This window comes from Vidua chalybeata, chromosome 30 (assembly GCF_026979565.1).
Source record: "Vidua chalybeata isolate OUT-0048 chromosome 30, bVidCha1 merged haplotype, whole genome shotgun sequence".
Lineage (NCBI taxonomy): Eukaryota > Metazoa > Chordata > Aves > Passeriformes > Viduidae > Vidua > Vidua chalybeata.
In genome coordinates, this window is record NC_071559.1 from 1,620,281 (window position 1) to 1,648,156 (window position 27,876).

At 65.6% G+C, this 27,876-nt stretch overlaps 1 protein-coding gene across 2 annotated transcripts; it reads left to right on the plus strand.

The window, feature by feature from the left end:
• The first annotated feature begins 277 nt into the window (after window positions 1-277).
• ERBB3 (erb-b2 receptor tyrosine kinase 3) lies at window positions 278-27,851 on the plus strand. 2 transcript variants are annotated; one of them, XM_053967409.1, is made up of 28 exons: window positions 278-374; window positions 3,893-4,044; window positions 4,971-5,157; window positions 5,747-5,872; window positions 6,824-6,889; window positions 7,001-7,119; window positions 8,112-8,253; window positions 8,346-8,459; window positions 8,548-8,668; window positions 8,755-8,828; window positions 8,917-9,007; window positions 10,384-10,583; window positions 11,510-11,642; window positions 12,500-12,590; window positions 12,687-12,841; window positions 13,721-13,774; window positions 14,112-14,253; window positions 15,510-15,629; window positions 16,051-16,149; window positions 17,183-17,368; window positions 19,965-20,120; window positions 21,626-21,701; window positions 21,971-22,117; window positions 23,073-23,170; window positions 23,959-24,132; window positions 25,040-25,111; window positions 25,868-26,132; window positions 26,726-27,851. In XM_053967409.1, exons 1-28 carry the CDS (start codon window positions 278-280, stop codon window positions 27,265-27,267), a joined length of 3,999 nt encoding a protein of 1,332 aa, XP_053823384.1. In that variant the 3' UTR covers window positions 27,268-27,851. The 2 variants fall into 2 exon arrangements, with proteins under 2 accessions (XP_053823384.1, XP_053823385.1); XM_053967410.1 differs by having other exon boundaries at window positions 291-374; window positions 23,962-24,132.
• Window positions 27,852-27,876: the final 25 nt, after the last annotated feature.

Below are 27,876 nucleotides of genomic sequence, written 5' to 3' on the forward strand. Positions count from 1 at the left end.
TCACTTGAACGGACCGGGGGACCCGGACCGGGCTGGGGGCGCCGCAACGGGGCCGGTCCCGGCCGTGCCCGGCCCGGCGGGGGCGGACGGTGCCGGTGCCACCGCCCCGGGCGCGGCGGGCGGGTCCCGGGGAGGGGCGGGGAGGGGTGCGGGGTGTCCCCCCCCCCTCCCTCCCCGGCGCTGCCCCGCCCGGCCCGGCCCGGCCCGGCCCCGCCCGCCCCGCGGCCCCGCGCCAGGTGCATTCCCGGGCACGCTCCGCCGCTACCGGCGCGCCGCGATGGAGCCGCACCGGCACCGGGAGCGGCCCCGGGCGCTGCTGCTGCTGCTGCTGCCGCTGCTGCTCCGCGCCCCCGCGCCCGGCTCCGCGCAGGCAGGTGAGCACCGGCACCGGCACCGGCGGGGCACGGGGGAACCGGGGCTGCGCCGCGGGATCGGGCAAAGGGGAACCGGCAAAACACCGGAGCGCTCGGGGGTCCCGGGATGGGCGGCGGGAGCGGGAGCGCTCGGGGGTCGCGGCGGTGCTGCTGTCCCGATTCCGCCGGTACCGGACCCCGATCCAGTCCCGGCAATTCCCGCGGGCGCTTCCGCCGCGGGGGCGTCCCGGGATCCCCCGGCGCTGCCCCGGGGGGACCGCACGGCTCCGGGGGCACCGGGACCGGCACTGAAACCTCCCCGGGACTGCGGCTCCGGCGGGGCCGGGGCTCGGTGGCCGCTCCCGGGCTCGGTCCCGGAGCTTGGTGCCCCTTTCCGGGACCCGGTCCCGGGCTCGGTGGCCCTTCCCGGGATCGGTCCAGGGGCTCGGTGCCCGTTCTCGGGGTTCGATCCCTCTCTCGGTGCCCCCTCCCGGGGTCGGTCCCGCTCTCGGTGCCCCCTCCCGCGCTCGGCACCTGCGGCCCCGCAGCTGCCCGGGCTAATTTTAGGCTGCGGGGCCGGGCCCGGCGATGCCTTTGGGATCCGGGCGGGACCCCCGAGGGGAACGGGGGGGATCCTTCAGGGGGGACCCCCGGAGGGGCCCCCGGCCCTGCCCGCGCGGCCGCCCCGCACCCCCGGCACCCCGGAAGGGCCGCGGCCGCCCGGGAGTTGTTTTTCAGTCCCCAAAGGAAAAACACCGAGGGCTGGACGCGCAGGTGGGGCCGGCGCCACCCCGAAAACGCCGGCGGTGCCCGGGGGTGCCCGGGGGTGCCCGGGGCGGGGGGCACACCGGGGGGACCCCTCGCTGTGTCCCCCGCTCCATGTGCCACCGGCGACGCCTCGGGTGCCACCCGTGGGCTCCGGATCCGAGGGGAGAGAGGGAACAGCGCGGGGCTCGGGGACATCCCGGGGGGCTCGGGGACACCTCGAGGGGCTCGGGGACATCCCGGGGGGCTCGGGGACACCTCGGGGGGCTCGGGGACAGCGAGGGGAGCGGCCCCAGCTCTGCACCCCACAAAGCCCCGTCTCTGAGAGCCCCCTTTGTTCGGGGCCGGGGCCCGGCGCACACAGCCCCCTTTGTGCCGCCGCCGGGGCCGAGGGCAGGAGGTCGCTCCGAGCCCCTCCCGGTGCCCCCCCCCCGGGTCCCCCGGTGCTATTCCTGGCGGCGGGGGCCGCGGTGGCACGCGGCTGATAGCGGGGACGTGCCGGAGCTGCCAGCGGGGCCCCGCGCTGATAACGCCCGGTCCCGCCGCCGCCGCGGCGCCCGAGGGGGGGGCACAGCATCGCCCCCCAGCCCCCCGCGGGCAGGTGCACCCGGGGGTCGCGGCCCCCCCAGTCCCCCCGTGGGACCCTCGGAGCCGCCGTTAATGGTTCACCGGCGCGTTCAAGGCTCCGAGGGTCCGGGGGGCAGGGCTGGATGCTGCCCCCCAACACCCTGGGGACCCCCCCGGTGTTTCATGGGGGTCGCAGCACCCCCCGTCCCGGGCCCCCCGTGCCCCTCCCCGGGCCCTGGGGGCCGCTGCCATCGCAGCTGGGACCTTTTTATAGCCCCATCCCTGCTCAAATAGCCCGGGCCGGGGCGGGGGGGCCCTTCCCGTGCGTGCCCCGAGCTCCGCGGCCGCCCCCGGAGGGGTCCCGGGCCGGACAAAGCCGCCTTTGACCGAGCCCCCCCCGCCCCGCGCCGGGGCCTGAGTCACGTCTGGCGGGTCCGGGGGGGCCCCGCACCCCTCGGTGCCCCCGGGGGTCCCGGTTTGGGGGGCTCGGCCTCCCCCCGGTGCCGCCCGCCACAATCGCGGCTTTGTGCGGTGCCCGGGGAGGGGGCCCCGCGCACAAAGGGGGCCCTGTGCGCCCGCGAGAACGGGGGGGACCCCGAGCCCGCCGCCCCCGCGGGGACCCCGCGCCCCCGGAGCCGGGGGTGGCCGCGGGGCTCGGCCCGCGGGGCGGCGGCGGCGGCGGGGCCGAAGTCCGGGCGGGCGTGGCGGGGCGGGGGGGCCGTGCCCGAGGCGCCCGCCTTGCGCAAGGCTCGCCCGGCCGGTTCGGGCACCGCGCGCCGGCAGCGGGGAGGGACCGGACGGGAGCGGCGGGGGAGGACCCGGGGCGGGGACAGCGCTGGGGAGGGGGCTGGGGGACAAGGACGGCAGAGGGAGGGGACAGGGACACCACGGGCTAGATACCGTGGAGGGGACAAGGACATGGTGGAGGGGACAGGGACACTGTGAGGGGACACCATGGAGGGGACAAGGACATGGTGGAGGGGACAGGGACATGGTGGAGGGGACACCATGGAGGGGACAAGGACATGGTGGAGGGGACAGGGACGTGGTGGAGGGGACACCATGGAAGGGACAAGGACATCGTGGAGAGGACACCATGGAGGGGACAAGGACATGGTGGAGGGGACACCATGGAAGGGACAAGGACATCGTGGAGAGGACACCATGGAGGGGACAAGGACATGGTGGAGGGGACACCATGGAAGGGACAAGGACATCGTGGAGAGGACACCATGGAGGGGACGAGGACATGGTGGAGGGGACACCGTGAGGGGACAAGGACATGGTGGAGGGGACAGGGACACTGTGAGGGGGACACCATGGAGGGGCCGGGGACGTTTGCAGGGGACACCATGGAAAGGACAGGGACCCCATGGGGACACTGCCATAGGCAGCAGACCATGGAGGGGACAAGGACATGGTGAAGGGGACACCATAGAGGGGACACGGCCACCATGGAGGGGACAAGGACATTGAAGTGGGGACACGGCCACTGAGGGGGGACCGTGGCTGTCAAGGGGAGGACGTGACCAGCTTGGAGGGGACAGAGAGCCCAGACAGGACATTGCAGTGGCCAGCCAGGGGACAGCGTGGCCACCAAGGGTGACCACTGAGGGGTGGCACGGTCGCCATGGGGGCCATGGCCATCAAGAGCAGGACGTGGCCAGCTCAGAGGGGACATCAAGGGGGGGACGTGGCCATTGAAGAGGTGACAGAGCCATCACTGGGGGGTCATGGCCACGGCCACCACGAGCAGGACATGGCCAGCTCTGAAGGGACAGGGACCACACTGGGGGACATGGCCAGTTTGGAGGTGACATGGCCACCATGGGGGCCATGGCCACGGCCACCACAGGCAGGACATGGCCAGCTCTGAGGGGACAGGAGTAGTGACCATCCAGGGGAGGATGTGACCACTGAGGAGGTGGCACAGCCACCACGGGGACCGTGGCCATCAAGAGCTGGACATGTCCAGCTCGGAGGGCGCGGGGACATCAAGGGACATCAAGGGCCCGACATGGCCATGGAGGAGGTGACACAGCCACCACGACCGTGACCACCACGGGCAGGGCATGGCCAGCTGGGAGGGGACATTGCTGTGACTGTGCAGGGGACGCCGTGGCCATGCGGGGGTGGCTGTGGCGGCCCCATGCCCGTGGTGGCCCCGGTGGCCCCGGTGGCCCCGGTGACGCGCTGGGTGCCCGCAGTGTGCGCGGGGACGCTGAACGGGCTGAGCGTGACGGGGGACGCGCAGCACCAGTACCAGACCCTGCACAAGATGTACAACAACTGCGAGATCGTCATGGGCAACCTGGAGATCGTCCTCATCGACCACACCCAGGACCTCTCCTTCCTCCAGGTGACCCCTGGGGGACGCGCGGGGGTGGCCACTGAGGGGGGGATGTGGCCAGCGCCAAGGGGACAGGGACCTCAGAGGGGACATCGCTGCTGTCATCATGGGGAGGACGTGGCCAGTTTGGAGGTCACATGTCCATTACAGAGACCATGGCCACCATGTGCGGGACGTGGCCAGTTTGGAGGTGACCATGGGGGCCACAGCCATGGCCACCATGTGCGGGACGTGGCCAGTTGGACATGTGGACATGGGACCATGGCCATCAAGGGGAGGACGTGACCATTGAGGAGGTCACATGTCCACCATGGGGGCCATGGCCATCAAAAGGAGGACATGGCCAGTTTGGAGGTGACACAGCGGCCATGGGGACCACGGCCATGGCCACCATGTGAAGGACACGGCCAGTTTGGAGGTCACGTGTCCATTACAGGGACCATGGCCATCAAGGGGAGGACATGGTCCCCCCTGGGGTCCATGGGTTTGGGGTCACTTTGGGGCGACCCCTGGGCCTTGATGGCCAGTTTGGAGGTGACACAGCCACCATGGGGACCATGGCCACCGTGTGCAGGACACGGCCAGTTTGGAGGTGACATGCCCACCATGGGGACCATGGCCATGGCCACCGTGTGCAGGACATGGCCAGTTTGGAGTTGACATGTCCATGGGGACATCAGGAGGAGGACGTGGCCAGTTTGGAGGTGACATGTCCACCATGGGGACCGTGGCCATCAAGGGGAGGACACGGCCAGTTTGGAGGTGACACAGCCACCATGGGGACCATGGCCATGGCCACCGTGTGCAGGACACGGCCAGTTTGGAGGCCACATGTCCATGGGGACATCAGGAGGAGGACGTGGCCAGTTTGGAGGTGACACGGCCGCCGTGGGGAGCGCGGCCACGGCCACCAGGTGACCCCGAGCCCCCCGCAGACCATCCGGGAGGTGACCGGCTACATCCTGATCGCCATGAACGTGTTCGCGGCGCTGCCGCTGCAGAACCTGCGCGTGATCCGCGGGACGCAGTTCTACGAGGACAGGTTCGCGCTCTTCGTGCTGCTCAACTACAACCCCAACACCACGCACGCCCTGCGCCAGCTCGGCCTCAACCAGCTCACAGGTGGGACACCGAGCTGGGGACACGGCGGGGGGCTGGGGGGCTGTCACCCCTTGTCACGCCTTGTCACCCTCTGTCACCCCTTGTCACCTCCTGTCACCCCTTGTCACCCCCTGTCACCCTCTGTCACCTCCTATCACCCCTTGTCACCCCTTGTCACCCCCTGTCACCCCCTGTCACCCCTTGTCACCCCCTGTCACCCCCTGTCACCCCTTGTCACCCTTTGTCACCCTCTGTCACCCCTTGTCACCCCTTGTCACCCCCTGTCACCCCTTGTCACCCTTTGTCACCCTCTGTCACCCCTTGTCACCCCTTGTCACCCCCTGTCACCCCCTGTCACCTCCTGTCACCCCTTGTCACCCCCTGTCACCCCCTGTCACCCTCTGTCACCCCCTGTCACCCCTTGTCACCCTTTGTCACCCTCTGTCACCCCTTGTCACCCCTTGTCACCCCTTGTCACCCCCGTCCGTGTCCCTTGGAGCAGGGATGGTCCCTGTCCCCTTCCTGTGCTGCCAGGTGGGTGTGGGGGGTCTGTCACCTCCTGTCACCCCCTGTCCCCCCCTGTCCCCCCCTGTCACCGCTGTCCCCGCAGAGATCCTGGCGGGGGGGGTGTACATCGAGAAGAACGCGCAGCTGTGCCACGTGGACACCGTGGAGTGGAGGGACATCATGAGGGACACGCGCCTGGAGCCCCTCGTGAGGGACAACGGCCGGGGCTGTGCGTGCCGGGACAGCGGGGGAATCGGGGTCACCGCGGGCTTTGGGGGGCTTCGGGGTCACCCTGGGCTTTGGGGGGAATCGGGGTCACCGCGGGCTTTGGGGGGCTTCGGGGTCACCCTGGGCTTTGGGGGGAATCGGGGTCACCGCGGGCTTTGGGGGGCTTCGGGGTCACCCTGGGCTTTGGGGGGAATCGGGGTCACCGCGGGCTTTGGGGGGCTTCGGGGTCACCCTGGGCTTTGGGGGGAATCGGGGTCACCGCGGGCTTTGGGGGGCTTCGGGGTCACCGCGGGCTTTGGGGGGCTTCGGGGTCACCCCGGGGTTTGGGGGGAATCGGGGTCACCCCGGGGTTTGGGGGGAATCGGGGTCACTCCTGGGTTTGGGGTCACCCCTGGGTTTGGGGTCCCTTTGGAGCCATCCCTGGGTTTGGGGGGCTTCGCGGTCACTCCTGGGTTTGGGGTCACCCCTGGGTTTGGGGTCACCCCTGGGTTTGGGGTCACCCCTGGGTTTGGGGGGCTTTGGGGTCACTCCTGGGTTTCGGGTCACATTGGAGTGGCTTTGGGATGACTCCTGGGTTTGGGGTGGCTTTGGATCCTGGATTTAGGGTCCCTTTGGGGGCGACCCCTGGGTTTGAGGTGACCCCTGTTTTTGGGATGCCTTTGGGGTCCCTTTGGGGTCATCCCTGGGTTTGGGGTCATCCTGGTTTTGGGGGGTCACCCTGTTTTTTGGGGTCCCTTTGGGGTGACCCTTGGGAGTGGGGTGACCCTGTTTCTGGGGTCCCCGTGGGGTGACCATGTGGGGTGACCCTGTTTCTGGGGTCCCCGTGGGGTGACCCTGTGGGGTGACCCTGTTTCTGGGGTCCCCGTGGGGTGACCCTGTGGGGTGACCCTGTTTTTGGGGTGCCCCTGTTTCTGGGGTCCCCGTGGGGTGACCCCGCCGCGCTGTCCCGCAGGTGCCCCGTGCCACGAGAGCTGCGGCGGGCACTGCTGGGGGCCGGGCCCCGACGACTGCCAGAAACGTGGGTACCGGGGGGCTCCGGGGGGGGGTTTGGGGGTGGGCCGGACCCCCCCGGCCCCGGTGACCCCCGGTGACCCCCGGTGCCCCCCGGTGCCCCCCGGTGTCCCCGCAGTGACCAAGACCATCTGCGCCCCGCAGTGCAACGGGCGCTGCTTCGGCCGCGCGCCCAACGAGTGCTGCCACGAGGAGTGCGCGGGCGGCTGCACCGGGCCCCTGCGCACCGACTGCTTCGTACGTCTGTCCGTCCGTCTGTCTGTCTGTCTGTCCGCCCGTCCGTCCGTCCATCCGCCCGCCCGCCCCTGCATCTATCTGTCCATCCATCCAGCCATCCGTCTGCCCCTGTGTCCGGCTGTCTGTCCGTCCAGCTGTCCATCCACCCGCCCCTGTGTCCGCTCTGTGTCCGTCTGCCCATCCGTCCGTCCATCCACGCGTTCGTCCATCCGTCCCCATGTGCGTGTGTCCATCATCCATCCATCTGTCTGTCCATCATCCATCCATCCATCCATCCATCCATCCATCCATCCATCCATCCATCCCTGTGTCCATCCCTGTGTCCATCTGTCCATCCTGTGCCCATTTGTCCATCCCATGTCCATATGTCCATCTGTCCATCCCTGTGTCCATCCCCGTGTCCATCCCTGTGTCCATGGCTATGTCCATCCCGTGTCCACCTGTCCATCCCGTGTCCATCTGTCCATCCTGTGTCCATCTGTCCTTCTGTCTGTCCCCAGGCCTGCCGGCACTTCAACGACAGCGGCTTGTGTGTCCCACTGTGTCCATCCCCGTGTCCATCCCCGTGTCCATCCCCGTGTCCATCTGTCCATCCTGTGTCCATCTGTCCATCCCATGTCCATCTGTCCATCCCGTGTCCATCTGTCCATCCCGTGTCCATCTGTCCTTCTGTCTGTCCCCAGGCCTGCCAGCACTTCAACGACAGCGGCTCGTGTGTGCTGCTGTGTCCATCCCCGTGTCCGTCCCCATGTCCATCCCTGTGTCCATCCCCGTGTCCATGGCTGTGTCCATCTGTCCATCCCATGTCCATCTGTCCATCCCGTGTCCATCTGTCCGTCCCCAGGCCTGCCGGCACTTCAACGACAGCGGCTCGTGTGTGCTGCTGTGTCCATCCCCGTGTCCATCCCCGTGTCCATCCCCGTGTCCATCCCGTGTCCATCTGTCCATCCCATGTCCATCTGTCCATCCCGTGTCCATCTGTCCGTCCCCAGGCCTGCCGGCACTTCAACGACAGCGGCTCGTGTGTGCCGCTGTGCCCGCAGCCGCTCATCTACAACAAGCTGACCTTCCAGCTGGAGCCCAACCCCGACACCAAGTACCAGTACGGGGGGGTCTGCGTGCGGGAGTGCCCCCGTGAGTCGGGGTCTGGGGCTCCTGGGGGGCTCTGGGGGGCTCTGGGGACCCGGGCCGGGGGACGCCAGGTGACCCCCGGGGCGTCCCCCCAGACAACTTCGTGGTGGACCAGAGCTCGTGCGTGCGCGCCTGCCCCAACGACAAGATGGAAGTGGAGAAGAACGGGCTGAAGATCTGCGAGCCCTGCGCGGGGCTGTGCCCCAAGGGTACGGGGGTCCCCCAGGGGGGTCTGGGGTCCCCGGGGGGGGTCTGGGGGCTGTGGGACCCCCCTGACCCCCTGCCCACGCCCCGCAGCCTGCGAGGGCACCGGAGCCGGCAGCAAATACCAGACCGTGGACTCCAGCAACATCGACACCTTCATCAACTGCACCAAGATCCTGGGCAACCTCGACTTCCTCATCACGGGCCTGGAGGGGTGAGGGATGGCATTTGGGGGGCTCAGGGGGGGTTTAGGGGGTGCAGCCCCCCTCCCCGGCCCCGCTGACCGCTCCGGCCCCGCAGGGACCCCTGGCGCAACATCTCGGCGCTGGACCCGGAGAAGCTGAACGTGTTCCGGACGGTGCGGGAGATCACAGGTCAGCAGCGGGGCTGGGGGTGCTGGGACCCCCCTGGAGCCTCCCCGAGACCACCCGGGACCCCCCTGAGCCCGCGGTGGCCCCGCAGGGTACCTGAACATCCAGTCCTGGCCCAAGCACATGCACAACTTCAGCGTCTTCTCCAACCTCGAGACCATCGGGGGACGGAGCCTGTACAAGTGAGGAGCCCCTGCCACCTGTCCTGCGCCCCTCCCCGGGATCCACAACCCCTGAACTCCCCCTTTTCCCTAATTCCTGCATCTCTGGCATCCCAAATCCCTGAATTCCCCATTTTCCCAATCCCTGAACTCCCCCTTTTCCCTAATTCCTGCATCCCTGGCATCCCAAATCCCTGAATTCCCTGCTTTCCCAATCTCTGAATTCCCCGTTTTTCCTAATTCCTGCATTCCCTGTTTTCCCAATCCCTGAATTCCCCGTTTTCCCTAATTCCTGCATCCTCCGCATTCCTGATCCCTGAATTCCCTCTTTTCCCAATTCCTGCATTCCCCGGCATCCCTGAATTCCCCTTTTTCCCAATCCCTGAATTCCCCGTTTTCCCAATTCCTGCATTCCCCGGCATCCCTGAATTCCCCGTTTTCCCCAATCCCTGAATTCCCCGTTTTCCCCAATTCCTGCATCCCCTCATCCCCGGATCCCTGCTCGTCCCGGCACCTCCCATCCCCCTGTCCTCGTCCCTGTATTCCCTCCCTCCCTCCCTCGCTCCCGGAGTCTCTCCCCAGCTCGGGCTCATCCCCGGCTCCAGGAGCATCCCCTCAATCCCAGAATATTTCCCGGCTCCCAGCGCATCCTCCCCGCTCCTGGAGTATCCGGGAGCGTCTCCTCCTCCTCGGAGCATCCCCCCGGCTCCCGGGGCATCCTCCCGGTTCCCGGTTCATCCCCCGGCTCCCGGAACTTTCCCCGACTCCCGGAGCGGCTCCCGGAGCGCTCCTTCATTCCCGGTTCATCCCCTGGCTCTCAGAGCATTCCCTGACTCCCGGAACATCCGCTCATTCGGGGCTCATTCCTCACTCCCGGAGCACCCCCAGCTCCCGGAGCAGCCCCGGCCGCTCCTTCCCAGAGTATTCCCCGGCTCCCGGTTCATCCCCCGGCTCCCGGAGCAGCTCCCGGTTCCAGGAACAGCTCCTGGCTCTCAGAGCATTCCCTGACTCCCGGAACATCCGCTCATTCGGGGCTCATTCCTCACTCCCGGAGCACCCCCAGCTCCCGGAGCATTCCTTCATTCTGGGCTCATTCTCCGGCTCCCGGAGCACCCCCAGCTGCTCATTCCCGGTTCATCCCCCGGTTCCCGGCTCATCCCCGGTTCCCGGCTCATCCCCGGCTCCCGGAGCATCCCCAGCTGCTCATTCCCGGTTCATCCCCCGGTTTCTGGTTCATCTCCCGGCTCCCGGTTCATCCTCCGTCTCCCGGAGCATCCCCGGCTGCTCATTCCCGGTTCATCTCCCAGCTCCCGGTTCATCCCCCGGTTCCCGGTTCATCCCGCGGCTCCCGGGGCCCCCCCCCCAGCCCCCCGAACTCCCCGTCTCCCTCCCCGCAGCCGCGGTTTCTCGCTGCTGATCATGAAGAACGAGAACGTGACGTCGCTGGGGCTGCGCTCGCTGCGGGAGGTGAGCGCGGGCCGCGTGTACATCACGGAGAACCGGCGGCTCTGCTTCCTGCACACCGTGCACTGGGCCGCGCTCAGCCGCAGCCGCGCCGACCTCGACATCCGCAACAACCGGCCCCGCAGCAAGTGCCGTGCGTGGGCCGGGCTGGGGAGGGGGCGTGGGACCCCCCCCGGGACCTCTTGGGCACCCCCAGGCTCCTCCCCGGGGGGATCCCATACTGAGACCCCCCATCCATCCCATAGGGGAGGGGAGACTGCGACCCCCAGACCCCACACTGAACCCCAATCCTTTACACACGGAGGGGGTGTGGGACCCCCCCCCGGGACCTCTTGGGCACCCCCAGACCCCTCAAGAGGGCCCCGGTCCATCCCACAGGGAAGGGGAGACTGCGACCCCCAGACCCCGCACTGAACCCCAATCCCTTACACAGGGAGGGGGCGTGGGACCCCCCCCCCCGGGACCCCTCGGGGGACACCCAGACCCCTCCCCGGGGGCGGACCCCACACTGAGACCCCCGAGGACCCCACACTGAGACCCCCCCGTGCATCCCATAGGGGAGGGGGCACGGGGACAAACAGACCCCGCTCTGACCCCAACCCCCTCTGACCCCCAGCCCCTCTCTGAACCCCCGGGGCGACCCCAGCCCCCTCTGACCCCCAACCCCTCTCTGACCCCCAGCCCCTCTCTGAGCCCCCGGGTGACCCCAGCCCCCTCTGGCCCCCAGCCCCCTCTGACCCCCAGCCCCCTCTGACCTCCAACCCCTTTCTGAGCCCCCGGGTGACCCCAGCCCCCTCTGACCCCCAGCCCCTCTCTGAGCCCCCCTTTGTCCCTCCAAGATTCGGGGACCCCCCAACCCCCAGACTCTGAGCCCCCGGGTGACCCCAGCCCCCTCTGACCCCAACCCCTCTCTGACCCCAGCCCCACCCTGAGCCCATGAGTGACCCCAGCCCCTCTCTGACCCCCAGCCCCCTCTGACCCCAACCCCTCTCTGACCCCCAGCCCCTCTCTGAGCCCCCGGGTGACCCCAGCCCCGCTGTGCCCCCCCTGTCCCCCCAGAGCAAGAGGGCAAGGTGTGTGACCCGCTGTGCTCGGCCGAGGGCTGCTGGGGGCCCGGCCCCGGGCAGTGCCTGTCCTGCCGCTACTACAGCCGGAGGGGGGTCTGCGTGCCCACCTGCCGCTTCACCGAGGGGTCAGCGGGCACGGGGGGCACGGGGGGGCACGGGGGGACACGGGGGGACACAGGGGACATGGAGGGCACAGGGGGACATGTGGGGCACGGGGGACAAGAGGGGTCTGCGTGCCCACCTGCCGCTTCACCGAGGGGTCAGCGGGCACGGGGGGCACGGGGGGACATGGAGGGCACAGGGGGGGCACGGGGGACAAGGCAAGGGGGCACAGGGGGACATGGGGGACATGGAGGGCACAGGGGGACATGGGGACAAGACAGGCACAAGAGGGCATGGAGGGCACAGGGGGACATGTGGGGCACGGGGGGACAAGGGGGGCACGGGGGGACAAGGGGGGACAAGTGGAGGCAAGAGGGGTACAGGGGGTAAGGGGGACACGGGGGGCACAGGGGGCACGGGTGGCGTGAGGGGACAAGGGGGGCATGGGGGGCACGGGGGACATGGGGAGCACAGGGGACAAGGGGGACGTGGGGGGCAAGGGGGACCCAGGGGCCACGAGGGGCATGAGGGACATTGGGGGCACGGGGGACACGGGGCACGGGGCGGGGGTGGGATATGGGGGCACGGGGGACATTGGGACACTGGGGACAAGGGGGGGGTGTGGACGACACAGGGGACGTGGTGGGGGGGGGGGGGGCACCGGCACTGCGGAGACCCCCGGGGTGGGCACTGGGGTGGGGGGGGTCGTGGGGTGGGAGATCAGCCCCAGGGTGGGGTGGGCGTGGAGGGTCCCAGGGTGGGACCGACAGGGGCACGGCAGGTGCGGACCGCGGGGTGGCCCTGTCGCCGCCGGGGTGGCCCTGTCACCGCCAGGCGGGCTCGGTGACCGCCCCCCCCCCCCCCCCCCCGGTGCCCGCAGGGACCCGCGGGAGTTCTCGCAGGGCGGCGAATGCTCCGAGTGCCACCCGGAGTGCGAGCGCATCGACGGCGGCGCCACCTGCAACGGCTCGGTACGGCCCGGCCGCCGCGCCGCGCCGCGCGGTGTCCCCGCTGTCCCCCCGCGCGTGTCCCCAGGCGTGTCACCCTCCCCCCCGCCCCCCCCGCAGGGTGCCGACACCTGCACGCGCTGCGCCCACTATCGCGACGGGCCGCACTGCGTGGAGCGATGTCCCGACGGCGTCCTGGGCGAGCGCGGCCCCATCTACAAATTCCCCGACGGGAGCCGCGAGTGCCGGCCCTGCCACGAGAACTGCAGCCGGGGGTGAGACCCCCGCCCCCCCCCCCCCCCCGGGGGGGCACCGGCACCGCCACCCAGCGGGGCTTGGGGGGGCTGGGGGGGTCCGGGCAGCCTGGGGGGCTCAGGACACCACTGGGACCCCCCACGGTGGGGGTCCCAAAACCTCTTTGGGGAGAGTCTTTGGGAACGCTGGGGTATCACTGGGGGGGGAGCGGGCAGATTGGGGGGCTCAGGACCCCCCTGAGGAAAGGATGGAGGTTCCCAGGATCCCGTGGAGGGCAGGGTAGGGGTCCCAAAACCTCTCTGGGGAGCAGGGTGGGGGCCCTGAGGTGTCACTGCGGGCAGGGTGGGGGTCTTGGGGTTTCATTTGGGGCAGGACTGGGGGCAAGATGAGGATTCTGGGCAGTCTAGGGGGCTCAGGACCCCACTGGGACCCCGTGGAAGGCAGGGTGGGGGTCCCAAAACCTCTTTGGGAGGAGGGTGGGGGTCCAGGGTCATCACTGGGATCAGGGTGAGGGTCCTGGGCGGTTTGGGGGGCTCAGGACCCCACTGGGGGAAGGATGGAGATTCTCAGGACCCCCGTGGAGGGCAGGTGGGGGTCCCAGAACCTCTTTGGGAGGTGGGTGGAGGTCCTGAGGTGTCACTGCGGGCAGGGTGGGGGTCTTGGGGTATCATTTAGGGCAGGGTGGGGGTCTTGGGGTATCATTTAGGGCAGGACTGGGGGACTCGGGACTTCACTGTTGGCATTTTGGGGTCTGGGGACCCCCCGAGGGGCAGGTTGAGGGGCCTGAGCCATCGTTCAGGGCATGCTGGGGGTCTGGGGACCCCCCGGGGCACAAGTTGGGGTCCCGGGTGTCCCCTGGGGGGTCCCGCAGGGGCTGAGCCCCATCTCCCTCCCCACAGGTGTGTGGGGCCGCTGCTGCGGGACTGCCTGGGGGACGCCCTGCCCGTGTCCAGGTACCGCGGGGGGCTCGGGGGAGCCCGGGGGGGGCTGCGGGGACATCCCGGGGGGCTGCGGGGACCCTGGGGGGGCTGAGAGGACCCCGAGAGGCTGCGGGGACATCCCTGGGGGGGGCTATGGGGACATCCCGGGGGGGCTGCAGGGACCCTGGGGGGGACTGTGGGGACATCCCTGGGGGCTACAGGGACCCCGAGGGGCTGCGGGGACCCTAACCCTGCGCTTTTCCCCATCCCTGTCCCCATCCCCATCCCCACTCCCGTCCCTTGCCCGTTCCCGGTGCCGCTCCCGGTGCCGCTCCCGGTGCCGCTCCCGGTGCCGCTCCCGGTGCCGCAGGCGGACCCCGACGCTGATCGCGGTCATGGTGGTCGGGGCCGTTTTCCTCTCGTGCTCGCTGGTGCTGCTGGCGCTGCTCTACTGGCGGGGCAAGAAGATCCAGAAGAAACGGGCGATGCGGCGCTACCTGGAGCGGGGCGAGGTCAGCGCCGGGGGAACCGGAGCGGCCCCGGGAGCGGCCCCGGGGCGGCGGGGAGGGGTTGGCTCCTGTGTCCGGCCGGGCAGAGGCGCGTCCGGCCCTCGCCAGCCCCGTCCCCGTCCGGCCCCGTCCGTCTCCAGCTCTGCTTCCACCCCAGTCGCTCTCCATCCTCATCCTGCTGTGCTCCTGTCCCTGTGCCCTTCCCTGTCCCATCCCATCCCCATCCCTGTCCCCATGCTGTCCCCATCTCCATCCCCATCCCATCCCTGTCCCCACCCTATTCCCATCCCCGTCCCCATCCCCATTCCACCTCGTGTCCCCATCCCCATCCCATCCCGTCCCCATTGCCACCCCATCCCTGTCCCCACCCTGTGTCCCCATCCCCATCCCCGTCCCCATCCTGTCCCCGTCCCCATCCCCATCCCATCCCTGTCCCCACCCTATTCCCATCCCCGTCCCCATCCCCATTCCACCCTGTGTCCCCATCCCATCCCCTCCCCGCCCCATTCCCGTCCCCGTCCCCATTCCCCATCCCGTTCCCATCCCTGTTCCCACCCCGTGTCCCCGTCCCTGTCCCCATTCCCATGCCGTGTCCCTGTCCCCATCCCCGTTCCCACACCATGTCCCTGTCCCTGTCCCCATTCCCACCCCGTGTCCCTGTCCCTGTCCCCACTCCGTGTCCCTGTCCCCGTTCCCACACCATGTCCCTGTCCCTGTCCCCGTTCCCACGCCGTGTCCCCGTCCCCATCCCTGTCCCCACCCTGTGTCCCTGTCCCCGTTCCCACCCCGTGTCCCCGTCCCCATCCCCGTTCCCACGCCGTGTCCCCGTCCCTGTCCCCATTCCCACCCCGTGTCCCCGTCCCCATCCCCGTTCCCACCCCGTGTCCCCGTCCCCATCCCCGTTCCCACCCCGTGTCCCCGTCCCCATCCCCGTTCCCACGCCGTGTCCCCGTCCCTGTCCCCGTTCCCACGCCGTGTCCCCGTCCCCATCCCCGTTCCCACGCCGTGTCCCCGTCCCTGTCCCCATTCCCACCCCGTGTCCCCGTCCCCATCCCCGTTCCCACGCCGTGTCCCCGTCCCTGTCCCCGTTCCCACGCCGTGTCCCCGTCCCCATCCCTGTCCCCACCCCGTGTCCCTGTCCCCGTTCCCACGCCGTGTCCCCGTCCCCATCCCCGTTCCCACGCCGTGTCCCCGTCCCTGTCCCCGTTCCCACGCCGTGTCCCCGTCCCCATCCCCGTTCCCACGCCGTGTCCCCGCAGAGCCTGGAGCCGCTGGATCCCAGTGAAAAAGCCAACAAGGTCCTGGCCCGCATCTTCAAGGAGTCGGAGCTGAAGCGCCTCAAGGTCCTGGGCTCCGGCGTCTTCGGCACCGTGCACAAGGTGGGGCCTTGGGGAGGGGGCTGAGCTGCCATCCCAGAAATCCCACCCTGTTGATCCCACCCCATTGATCCCACCCCACTGATCCCCTCCCACTGATCCCACCCCATCCCATTGATCCCATCAAACCCATCCCATCCCATCAATGCCATCCCAAATCCCATTCATCCCATAAATCCCATCAATCCCATCCCACCCCATCCCATCTCCCAAATCCCATCCATCCCATAAATCCCATCCATCCCATAAATCCTATCCCAAATCCCATTCATGCTATAAATCCCATAAATCCCATAAATCCCAAAAATAACACCTGAAATCCCATCCCATCCCAAATCCCATCCCAAATCCCATCCATCCCATAAATCCCACCAATCCCATGATGGACCCCGTTGATTGGACCCCGTGGATCCCAATCCCGCAGGGGATCTGGATCCCGGACGGGGATTCCATCAAGATCCCGGTGAGCATCAAGGTGATCCAGGACTGGAGCGGGCAGCAATCCTTCCACGCCGTCACCGACGTGAGTGCCGGGCACCGGGGCGTTCTGGGGGTCCCCTCTGGGGGGTTCTGGGGGGTTCTGGGGGTCCCCCTTGGGCCAGAGGGGTCTGGGGGTGCTCTGGGGGTGCTCCAGGGCTGCTCTGGGGCTGCTCTGGGCAGTTCTGGGGGTCCCCTCTGGGGCCAGGGGGGTTCTGAGGGTGCTCTGGGGGGTTTCTGGGGGTCCCCTGTGGGGCCGGGGGGTCTGGGGTTCCCCTCTGGGGTCAGGACGGGTCTGGGGGTGCTCCAGGGCAGCTCTGGGGCTGCTTTGGGGGGTTCTGGGGGTCCCCTCTGGGGCCAGGGGAGGGGTCTTGGGGGTGCTCCAGGGCTGCTCTGGGGGGACTCCGGGAGTCCCCTGTGGGGTCAGGGGGGTCTGGGGGTCCCCCTTGGGCTGGGGGGGGATCTGGGGGTGCTCCAGGGTTGCTCTGGGGGGGACTCCAGGGGTCCCCTCTGGGGCCAGGGGAGGGGTTCAGGGGGTGCTCTGGGGGTGCTCCAGGTGTCCCCTTGGGCTGCTCCAGGGACGCTGCAGGTGCTGACGCTGTCCCACCGAAGCCGGGGGGATTTGGGGACACTCCGGGGCTGTTTTGGGGACACTGCGGGTGCTGATGCTGTCCCACCAAAGCCGGGGGGATTTGGGGACACTGCGGGTGCTGACACTATCCCACCGAAGCCGGGGGGATTTAGGGACACTCCGGGGCTGTTTTGGGGACACTGCGGGTTCTGACGCTGTCCCACCAAAGCCGGGGGGATTTGGGGACACTCGGGGGACACTGTGGGTTCTGACGCCGGGGGGATTTGGGGACACTCGGGGGACACTGCGGGTGCTGACGCTGTCCCACTGAAGCCGGGGGGATTTGGGGACACTCGGGGGACACTGCGGGTGCTGACCCTGTCCCACTGAAGCCGGGGGGATTTGGGGACACTCGGGGGACACTGCGGGTGCTGACCCTGTCCCACCGAAGCCGGGGGGATTTGGGGACCCTGCGGGGACACTGCGGGTGCTGACGCTGTCCCCCCAGCACATGCTGGCCATCGGCAGCCTGGACCACTCGTACATCGTGCGGCTGCTGGGGATCTGCCCGGGCCCGCAGCTGCAGCTGGTGACGCAGCTGCTGCCGCTGGGCTCGCTGCTCGACTACGTGCGCAAGAACCGCGGCTCCATCGGCCCCCAGCTGCTGCTCAACTGGTGCGTGCAGGTGGCCAAGGTCAGTGCGGGGCTCCGCGCCCTCCTGCCGTCCCAAAAACCGACAGGTCGCACGGGGATGAGGGATAAGGGATGAGGGATAAGGGGTAAGGGGTAAGGGGTAAGGGTTCTGGGGGGCTGCTCGCCCTCCTTCCGTCCCAAAAACCCACAGGTCGCACGGGGTAAGGGGTAAAGCATGAGGGATAAGGGATAAGGGGGGCTCCGCGCCCTCCTTCCGTCCCAAAAACCGACAGGGGAAAGGGGTAATGGATAAGGGATAAGGGATAAGGGATAAGGGGTAAGGGGTAAGGGGTAAGGGGTAAGGGGTAAGGGGTAAGGGTTCTGGGGGGCTCCGCGCCCCCCTTCCGTCCCAAAAACCCACAGGTCGCACGGGGTAAGGGGTAAAGGATGAGGGATAAGGGATAAGGGATAATGGATAAGGGTTTTGGGGGGCTGCTCGCCCTCCTTCCGTCCCAAAAACCGACAGGGGAAAGGGGTAATGGATAAGGGATAAGGGATAAGGGATAAAGGTTCTGGGGGCTCCACGCCCTCCTTCCATCCCAAAAACTGACAGGTCGCACGGGGATGAGGGATAAGGGATAAGGGATGAGGGATAAGGGATGAGGGTTCTGGGGGGCTCCGCGCCCTCCTTCCGTCCCAAAAACCGACAGGTCGCACGGGGTAAGGGGTAAAGCATGAGGGATAAGGGATAGTGGATAAGGGTTCTGGGGGCTCCTGCCTGTTCCTGCCCTCCGAAAAACTGAGGGTGAAGAGTTTTGGGGTGGTTCTTTAGTTTATGTATATAATGTAGTATAATTAATAGAATAGAAAAGAATAGAGTATGTAATAGAATATAAGTTATAGTATAATATATAATAATATATGATATATAATATATAATATATAATATATAATATATAATATATAATATATAATATATAATATATATAACATATAATATATAATGTATAATATATTTTATATATTCATTATATATGAATCTATAAATATATTAATGTATTTTATATAAATATATTAGAATATATAATTATATGTAAATATAATATATAAAATAAATAGAATATAATAGAATAATAGAATAAGAGAGTATATAGAATATAATATATATACAAAAAATACAATACATAATACAATATATATTACATATATAATACAATAATTATAATATATATAATAGAATAGAGTAGAATAATAGAATAATATAAAATATACAAAAATAATCGAATATATAACATATAATATAATATAATATAATATAATATGACATAACATATACTATATAAATGCACAAGCACATAACAAACATCAGCCACACAATCCAACACACAACCAATACCACACCCCCATAACAAACACACGAAAGAAATAAACATCATATTTTATGTTTATATAATGTATTTATATTATATACACAAATATATTTGCTTATATTAATATTTTAATTTTAAATAAGATAATATTATATATAATATATAGTTATAAATATAATATAACAAATATAGCATTTGTTATATATAATAGTATAAAATAAGATAATATTATGTATAATACATATAATTATAAATATAACAAATATAATATTTGTTATATATAATAGTATAAAATAATAGAATATTTTATATAATGTATATAGTTATAAATTTAATACTACAAATATAATATTTGTTATATATAATAGTGTAAAATAATAATACTAAATATAAAAATACTATATATTAAATAAAATAACATATAAAATATCATATTTTTAATATTATAATATAATCTTTTTTAAAAATATATACAAATATAATATTATTGTAGAATGTAGGTGAACTTAATGGCAAGAATGATGATGTTTGATTCTGTTTAGAAGGCTGAACGATTTTTTTACTACAGCTACGCCAAAATACATTCACATACTCTACAAAGGAGGCCACCAAAAACTGCTCGTTCCTTTTTCTACCATGTCTAACTCCCCACAACTCGCGACCCTGTTCGCCAGAGTTCTAAAATAAACAATTAAACAGTCAGAATGAAACAATTCTCACCAGGATCTAACCAAGCAATCACCCCGGGTAAACAATTCTCCAAGCCCATTCCGCGTTTAAAAAAAACCAAAAAACCAAAAAAACAAAACCCAAAAAAAGCAGAAATAAAAATGGTTTTCTCTTTCTTTGTCTCTCTGGGTAAAAAAATCCGAAAAGAGAGAGGAATAGACGTGCCCCGTGTGGCTGCTGGGCAGGATGGGAGCAGCACTCCAAGGCAGAAGGGCGGGGATGAAATGGATTTATTCCAAACGCGTCCCTTTCGTTGCTCTGGGAGCAAAAACATCCCACACCGCTGGCGCGTTTGGCACCACGGATCTCTAAACGCCGTGAGCGACAAAGGAGATTTAGAGAATTATCCACATTGTTTCCCCAAGTCAGAAAAACCTCTCTCTTCCTCTCGGACTGAGCCGAGCGTATCCGTAACCGAAACACCTCATTCATTTCGTAACGCGAAACAATTCCGGAACACGCCGTCTTTCCCGTCGTGTATTTTCAATTTTTTTTTTTTTTTTTTTTTTTTTTTAAAAAAAAAAACAACAACCTGACGCGGGCCGGGCCGTCTCTCAGGGCATGTACTACCTGGAGGAGCACCGCATGGTGCACCGCAACCTGGCGGCGCGCAACGTGCTGCTCAAGTCGCCCAGCCAGGCGCAGGTGGCCGACTTCGGCATCGCCGACCTGCTCTACCCCGACGACAAGAAGTACTTCTACAACGAGCTCAAGGTGGGCTGGGGGCGGCCGCGGGGGTGGCACCCCCCCCCCCCCCGGTGGCATTGGGGGCACAGCAGATGGCATTGGGACACAGATAAATGGCATCCCTGTCACCCCCAAATGGCATTGGGGTACAGCAAATGGCATTGGGGTACAGCAGATGGCATTGGGGCACAGATAAATGGCATTGGGACACAGATAAATGGCATTGGGGCACAGATAAATGGCATCAGGGCAGAGATAAATGGCATCAGGGCAGAGATAAATGGCATTGGGGCACAGATAAATGGCATCGGGGCACAGATAAATGGCATTGGGACACAGATAAATGGCATTGGGATACAGCAAATGGCATTGGGGTACAGCAGATGGCATTGGGGTACAGCAGATGGCATTGGGACACAGATAAATGGCATCAGGGCAGAGATAAATGGCATTGGGGTACAGATAAATGGCATTGGGGCACAGATAAATGGCATTGGGACACAGCAAATGGCATTGGGGTACAGCAGATGGCATTGGGGTACAGCAGATGGCATTGGGACACAGATAAATGGCATTGGGGTACAGATAAATGGCATTGGGACACAGCAAATGGCATTGGGGCACAGATAAATGGCATTGGGGTACAGCAGATGGCATCCCTGTCACCCCCAAATGGCATTGGGGCACAGCAGATGGCATCAGGGGCACCCCCAAATGGCATTGGGGTACAGATAAATGGCATGGGGGTACAGATAAGTGGCATTGGGACACAGCAAATGGCATCGGGGCACAGATAAATGGCATCCCTGTCACCTCCAAAATTGCATCGGGGCACAGCAAATTGCTGTCCCCATGTTCCCCATTGTCCCCATGTCCCCATGTCCCCATGTCCCCATTGTCTCCATGTCCTGTGTTGTCCCCATCCCCATGTCCCCATCCCCATGTCCCCATGTCCCCATGTCCCCTGTTGTCCCTGCATTGTCCCCATTGTCCCCATGTCCCCATGTCCCTGCATTGTCCCCATGTCCCCATCCCCATGTCCCCGTGTCCCCGTGTCCCCATTGTCCCCATGTCCCCATGTCCCCATGTCGCCATGTCCCTGCATTGTCCCCATGTCCCCATTGTCCCCATGTCCCCATGTCCCCATGTCCCTGCATTGTCCCCATGTCCCCATCCCCATGTCCCCATGTCGCCATGTCCCTGCATTGTCCCCATGTCCCCATGTCCCTGCATTGTCCCCATGTCCCCATCCCCATGTCCCCATGTCCCCATGTCCCTGCATTGTCCCCATGTCCCCATCCCCATGTCCCCGTGTCCCCGTGTCCCCATTGTCCCCATGTCCCCATGTCCCCATGTCCCCATGTCCCCTGTTGTCCCTGCATTGTCCCCATGTCCCCATGTCCCCATGTCCCCATGTCCCCTGTTGTCCCTGCATTGTCCCCATTGTCCCCATGTCCCCATGTCCCCATGTCCCCTGTTGTCCCTGCATTGTCCCCATTGTCCCCATGTCCCCATGTCCCCTTCTCCCGCAGACGCCCATCAAGTGGATGGCGCTGGAGAGCATTCACTTCGGCAAGTACACGCACCAGAGCGACGTGTGGAGCTACGGTGAGCCCAGCCCGCTGTCCCCAGTGTCCCCCAGTGTCCCCAATGTCCCCTGCTGTCCCCAGTGTCCCCCAGTGTACCCCGGTGTCCTCTGCTGTCCCCAGTGTCCTCGGTGTCCCTGCTGTCCTCTGCTGTCCCCAGTGTCCCCGATGCTCCCCGGTATCCCCAGTGTCCACTGCTGTCCTCTGGTGTTCCCGGTGTCCCTACTGTCCCCTCTGTCCCCGGGGCTCACGGGCTGTCCCCGCTGTCCCCACCGGGCTGTCCCGGTGCAGGGGTGACACTGTGGGAGATGATGACGTTCGGGGCCGAGCCGTACGCCGGGATCCGCCTGGCCGAGGTGCCGGATCTGCTGGAGAAGGGCGAGCGGCTCTCGCAGCCGCACATCTGCACCATCGACGTCTACATGGTCATGGTGAAATGTGAGCAGCGCGGCGCGGCTCTCCGGGGCTGGCACCGGGCTGGCACCGGGGCTGGCACCGGGGGTGGCACCGGGGGTGGCACCGGGGGTGGCACCGGGCTGGCACCGGGGCTGGCACCGGGGGTGGCACCGGGGGTGGCACCGGGCTGGCACCGGGCTCTCCCGGGCTGTCCCAGGCTGGCACGGGGGTGGCACCGGGCTGGCACCAGGGGTGTCACCGGGGATGCCACCAGGCTGTCCCCAGGCTGTCCCTGGGGTGTCCCCAGGGCTCTCCCAGGGCTGTCACCGGGGCTGTCACCGGGGGTGTCACCAAGCTGTCCCCATGGGTGTCACTGGGGGTGTCACCAGGGATAGCACCAGGCTGTCCCCAGGCTGTCCCGGGGTGTCACCGGGGGTGTCACCAGGGATGGTACCAGGGGTGTCTTTGGGGGTGTCACCAGGGCTGTTCCCAGAGCTGGGGTCCCAAGAGTGGGGAGGGGTCCCCAGAACTGTCCCCAGCCCTGGACAAGTTCCTGCTGCTGCCCTCACCCCTGTCCCCATCCCCAGAGCCGTGTCCTGGCCGTGTCCCCATCCCCAGAGCCGTGTCCTGGCCACGTCCCCATCCCCAGAGCCGTGTCCTGGCTGTGTCCCTGTCCCCAGGCTGTGTCCTGGCCATGTCCCCATCCCCAGAGCCGTGTCCTGGCCGTGTCCCCATCCCCAGAGCCGTGTCCTGGCCGTGTCCCTGTCCCCAGAGCCGTGTCCTGGCCGTGTCCCCATCCCCAGGCTGTGTCCTGGCCATGTCCCCATCCCCAGGCTGTGTCCTGGCCGTGTCCCTGTCCCCAGGCTGTGTCCTGGCCGTGTCCCTGTCCCCAGAGCCGTGTCCTGGCCGTGTCCCCATCCCCAGGCTGGGTCCTGGCCGTGTCCCCATCCCCAGAGCAGTGTCCCCAGGCTGTGACCGTGTCCCCTGTCACCGCCAGGCTGGATGATCGATGAGAACATCCGCCCCACCTTCAAGGAGCTGGCCAACGAGTTCACCCGCATGGCCCGGGACCCGCCACGCTACCTGGTCATCAAGGTGAGACCCCCAAAACCCCCCCGAGCTACCTGGTCATCAAGGTGAGACCCCCAGACCCCCCAAACCCCCCAGAGCTACCTGGTCATCAAGGTGAGACCCCCAAAATCCCCCAGAGTTACCTGGTCATCAAGGTGAGACCCCCAAAACCCCCCAAACCCCCCCGAGCTACCTGGTCATCAAGGTGAGACCCCCAGACCCCCCAAACCCCCCAGAGCTACCTGGTCATCAAGGTGAGACCCCCAAAATCCCCCAGAGTTACCTGGTCATCAAGGTGAGACCCCCAGACCCCCCCGAGCTACCTGGTCATCAAGGTGAGCCCCCCAGACCCTCCCAGAACCCCCAAACCCTCCAACCCTTCCTGGTCATCAAGGTGAGCCCCCAAAGCATCCCCCCTCAGACCCCCATCCCTGAGCCGTTGCCCCCCCATACCTGGTGAGCCCCCAAACCCCCCCCAAACCCCCTCAGGCCCCCAAACTCCTCCCAGACCCCCCATACACCCCAAACCCCCATCCCTGACCTGTTGTCCCCCCCCATATCGGGTGACCAAGATGAACCCCCAAGCCCCCCCGAGCCCCCCCCCCAGACCCCCATCCGTGACCCCTTGTCCCCCCACACCTGGTGATCAAGGTGAGCCCCCCCCCCAAAACCCCCCCAGACCCACATCCTTGAGCCCTTGTCCCCCCTCACCTGGTGATCAAAGTGAGCCCCCCAAAGCCCCCCCAGACCCCCCCCAGACCCCCCTCTCAGACCCCCCAGACCCCAACCCTGAGGCGTTGCCCCCCCCGCAGCAGGAGAGCGGGGCCGCGCCCCCCGCCGAGCCCCCCACCCTCAGTGACAAGGAGCTGGACGAGGTGGAGACGCTGGAGCTGGAGGAGGAGGAGGAGGAGGAGGAGGAGCTGGACGTGGCCTTCGGCCTCGCCCCCGGGCTGTGCCCGCAGCGCCCGCGGGGCAGCTGTGCCCGGGTGAGACCCCCGGGACCCCCGCGGGGGCTGGGGGGGATCGGGGGCGTCGAGGACCGGGGGAAAGGGGGGACTGGGGGAAAGGGAGAAAGGGGGGATTGAGGATCGGGGGGAAAGGGGGCATTGGGGGGATTGGGGGGATTGGGGGGGTCGGGGGGATCGAGGATCGGGGGGAAAGGGGCATTGGGGGGATTGGGGGGATTGGGGGGGTCGGGGGAAAGGGGAATTGGGGGGAAGGGAGAAAGGGGGGATTGGGGAATTGGGGGGATCGGGGAATGGGGGATTGAGGGATTTGGGGGATTGGGGGGTATCGGGGGGATCAAAGGGATTGGGAGGATTGGGGGACCGGGGGGGATCGGTGGTTCGAGGGGATTGGGGGGATCAGGGGAAAGGGGGATCCACCCCCTGCTCTGCCCCCCCCCCAATTTCCGCAGCAGAGGGGGCGTCCCTGTCCCCTCGGTGTCCCCTCGGTGTCCCCGTCGTGTCCCCATGTCCCCGTGATGTCCCCGTGATGTCCCCGTGGTATCGCCGCGATGTCCCCACGGTGTCCCCACGGTGTCCTCATGTCCCCTCGGTGCCAGCCCCGCGGTGTCGCGGTGTCCCCGCGGTGTCCCCCTGTCCCCGTGATGTCCCCGCCGTGTCCCCGCGGTGTCCCCGCGCTGTCCCCGTGTCCCCTCGGTGCCAGCCCCGCCGTGTCCCCGCGGTGTCCCCGCGGTGTCCCCCTGTCCCCGTGATGTCCCCGCGGTGTCCCCGCGGTGTCCCCGTGTCCCCTCGGTGCCAGCCCCGCCGTGTCCCCGCCGTGTCCCCGCGGTGTCCCCGTGTCCCCTCGGTGCCAGCCCCGCCGTGTCCCCGCCGTGTCCCCGCGGTGTCCCCGTGTCCCCTCGGTGCCAGCCCCGCCGTGTCCCCGCAGAGCCCGAGCCTGCTGAGCGCCCCCGCCGGGTACATCCCCATGAACCAGCCCGGCCTGGGCTGCCCCCGACAGGTACCGGGGGCTCGGGGGGCTCGGGGGGCTCGGGGGGCTCGGGGGGCTCGCAGGGGCCACCATGGGGCACCAGGGTGGGGACACAAAGGGTGACAAGGGACAGGAAGGGGGGTTGGGGTCCGCAGGGGCCCCCCCACTCACCTCCCGTGTCCCTCAGGGTTGGGGATCCCAGGGGGGTGGGAGGTGGCAGAGTTGGGGTCCCCCCCACGACCCCCAGTGTCCCTAGCGTGGGGTTGGGGTCCTGTTGGGGTCTCCCCCCCCCCCTCTTCTGCCGGTGTCCCCATGGTGGGGGGTCCCGGGGCAGGTTTGGGGTCTCGGGGTCTCGGGGTGAGTTTGGGGTCCCGGGGCGGGTTTGGGGTCCCAGGGTGGGTTTAGGATCCCGGGGTGGGTTTGGGGTCCCAGCTCAGGTCTGGGGTCCCGGAGCAGGTTTGGGGTCCCGGGGCGGATTTGGGGTCTCGGGGCGGGTTTGGGGTGTCCCCCCGCACTGCTGCTGTCCCCCCACCGCTGTCCCCAGGCCGGGGGGTCCCAGAGCAGGTTTAGGATCCCGGGGCAGGTTTGGGGTCCCGAAGGGGGTTTGGGGTCCCGGGGCGGGTTTGGGGTCCCAGGGCGGGTTTGGGGTCCCGGGGTGAGTTTGGGGTCTCGGGGCAGGTCTGGGGTCCCGGACCAGGTTCGGGGTCCCGGGGCGGGTTTGGGGTCCCGGGGCGGGTTTGGGCTGCCCCCCCTCACTCCCGCTGTCCCCCCCCTCGCTGTCCCCAGGCCGGGGGGTCGCGGCCGCTGCGGCGGAGCCGCCAGGAGTCGCTGGGCCGGACGGTGTCGGAGTCGTCCGAGGGTCGCGGCACCGCCTCGGAGCTGGAGCTGGGCGAGGGGGGGTCCCTGGCCGGGAGCCTGTGCCGCAGCCTCCGCTCGCGGGGGGACAGCGCCTACCTGTCCCAGCGGGAGAGCTTCCCCCCGCCGCCCCCCAGCTCCGAGGGCAGCGAGGAGGACCCCAACGGATACGTCACCCCCAACTGCGCCCTCCGCGGTGAGGGGGGGGCCTTGTGGGGGTCCCATCCCGCTGCATCCGAGCTGGGGGGCTTGGGGAGGGGGGGTCCCATCCCATTGGATCGGGTTTTGGGGCTCCCCCTGTCCGTGGGGGGTCCTTTGAGGGGGGGGTTTCATCCCACTGGATCGGGGCTGGGGGCTCCCCCTGTCCGTGAGGGTTTTTGGGAGGGGGGGTCCCATCCCCTGTCTTTGGGGTGGGGGTCCCATCCCACAAGTTTTGGGGTCTCCTGTGTCTCTGGGGGGGGTCCATCCCCTGTCTTTGGGGTGAGGGTCCCATCCTGCAGAGTTTGGGGTTGGGGTCTCCTGTGGGGCTCTTGGGGGATCCATCCCCTGTTTTTGGGGTGGGGGTCCCATCCCGCAGGGTTTGGAGGGGGGGTTCCTGTGTTTCTGGGGGGGGGTCCATCCCCTGTTTTTTGGGGTTTGGGCTCCAGGCTGGGGGGGGGGGATCATTTCGGGGACGCTCTTTTAGGATTTCGGGCTGGGCTGACCCCAGGTGAGCCCCCCCCCGAACCGAGGGTCCTGCGGGCACCCCGGGGGGGGCCCGGCCGGTGTCTGACCCCCCCTCCCCGGCAGATGCGGACCCCGCCGCGGGCTCGGTACCGCAGCCGGAGGAGGAGGAGGAGTACGAGTACATGAACCGGCGGCCGGGGGGGGCCCCGGGAGCCCCCCAACCGCGGCCGGCCTCGCTGGAAGAGCTCGGCTACGAATACATGGAGGTGGGCTCAGAGCCGGGGGGACCCCCGGGTGCCCCCCAAGGCCGGGGGGGCCCTGAGGATGAAGACGGCGAGGAAGAGGAAGACTACGAATACATGAACAAACAACCGCGGCTCAGCCGCTCGCTGGGCACCGAGCCCCCCGCGCCCACCCCGGGACCCCCGGGGCACGACGGCTACACCGACATGAGAGCCGGGGACGGCGCCGCGAGGCAGCGGGAGGACGAGCAGGGCTACGAGGAGATGGAGGCGGTGCTGCGGCCGCGCTGCCCCGGCTGCCGCGGGCCCCCCGCGCCCGGCATGAAGCCCCTGCGGAGCTTGGAAGCCTCGGACTGCGCCTTCGACAACCCCGATTATTGGCACAGCCGCCTCTTCGCCAAGGCCGATGCCCAGCGGACGTAGGGGAGACCCCCCCCCCCCCCCCCCCACCCCCGGGACCCCCCCCCCCCCACCTCGGGGGGGCTCGCGTTGGATTTGGATATGAAGGATCCCCCACCCCACCGGGTTAGGGTGGGGCTTGGGGGTCTCAGCGCTTTTTGTCCTCTCCCCGGTTTGTTTTTTTGTTTTTTTTTTTTTTTGGCGGGGGGGGGGGGGGCTGAGACTGAGCACGCCCAGGTGGGGAGGGGGCAGTGGAGACCCCCCCCTCCTCTCTCCCCCCCGGGGATCCCCCTCCCATCGTTTCCGCCCTGCCCACCACTCACTGAAGGTGCTCCCCAAATCCCTGGGGGTCCCCGAGCCCCACCCGGGGCTGCCAGACGAGGTCAGGCGGGATTTCTGAAGGACCCCAGACTCATTTTCAGGTTTTCCCATTCCCTGCTGAGTGAAGGTTTGGGGGTGTCCCCCCTCCCCTGAGGTCGGGGGGATCCCTTTTTGGGGTGTTTCTCCCGGTTTTTCGGGGGGGTGCCCGGGTTGGGGGGGGGGGGAACCCCCGCTCAGGGATCGCCCCCCGCCCCGGGGGTCGCGCGTGATGAATGGAAATAAAGGAATTTGAGTAAAAACCTCGGGGGTGAG

Coding starts and splice junctions, on each gene's coding strand:
- ERBB3 (XM_053967409.1), top strand. CDS start 278: ATGGAGCCGCACCGGCACCGGGAGCGGCCCCGGGCGCTGCTGCTGCTG. Junction 10,584..11,509: donor CCGGCCCCGCAGCAAGTGCC/GTGCGTGGGCCG, acceptor CTGTCCCCCCAG/AGCAAGAGGGCAAGGTGTGT. Junction 15,630..16,050: donor TCTTCGGCACCGTGCACAAG/GTGGGGCCTTGG, acceptor CCAATCCCGCAG/GGGATCTGGATCCCGGACGG.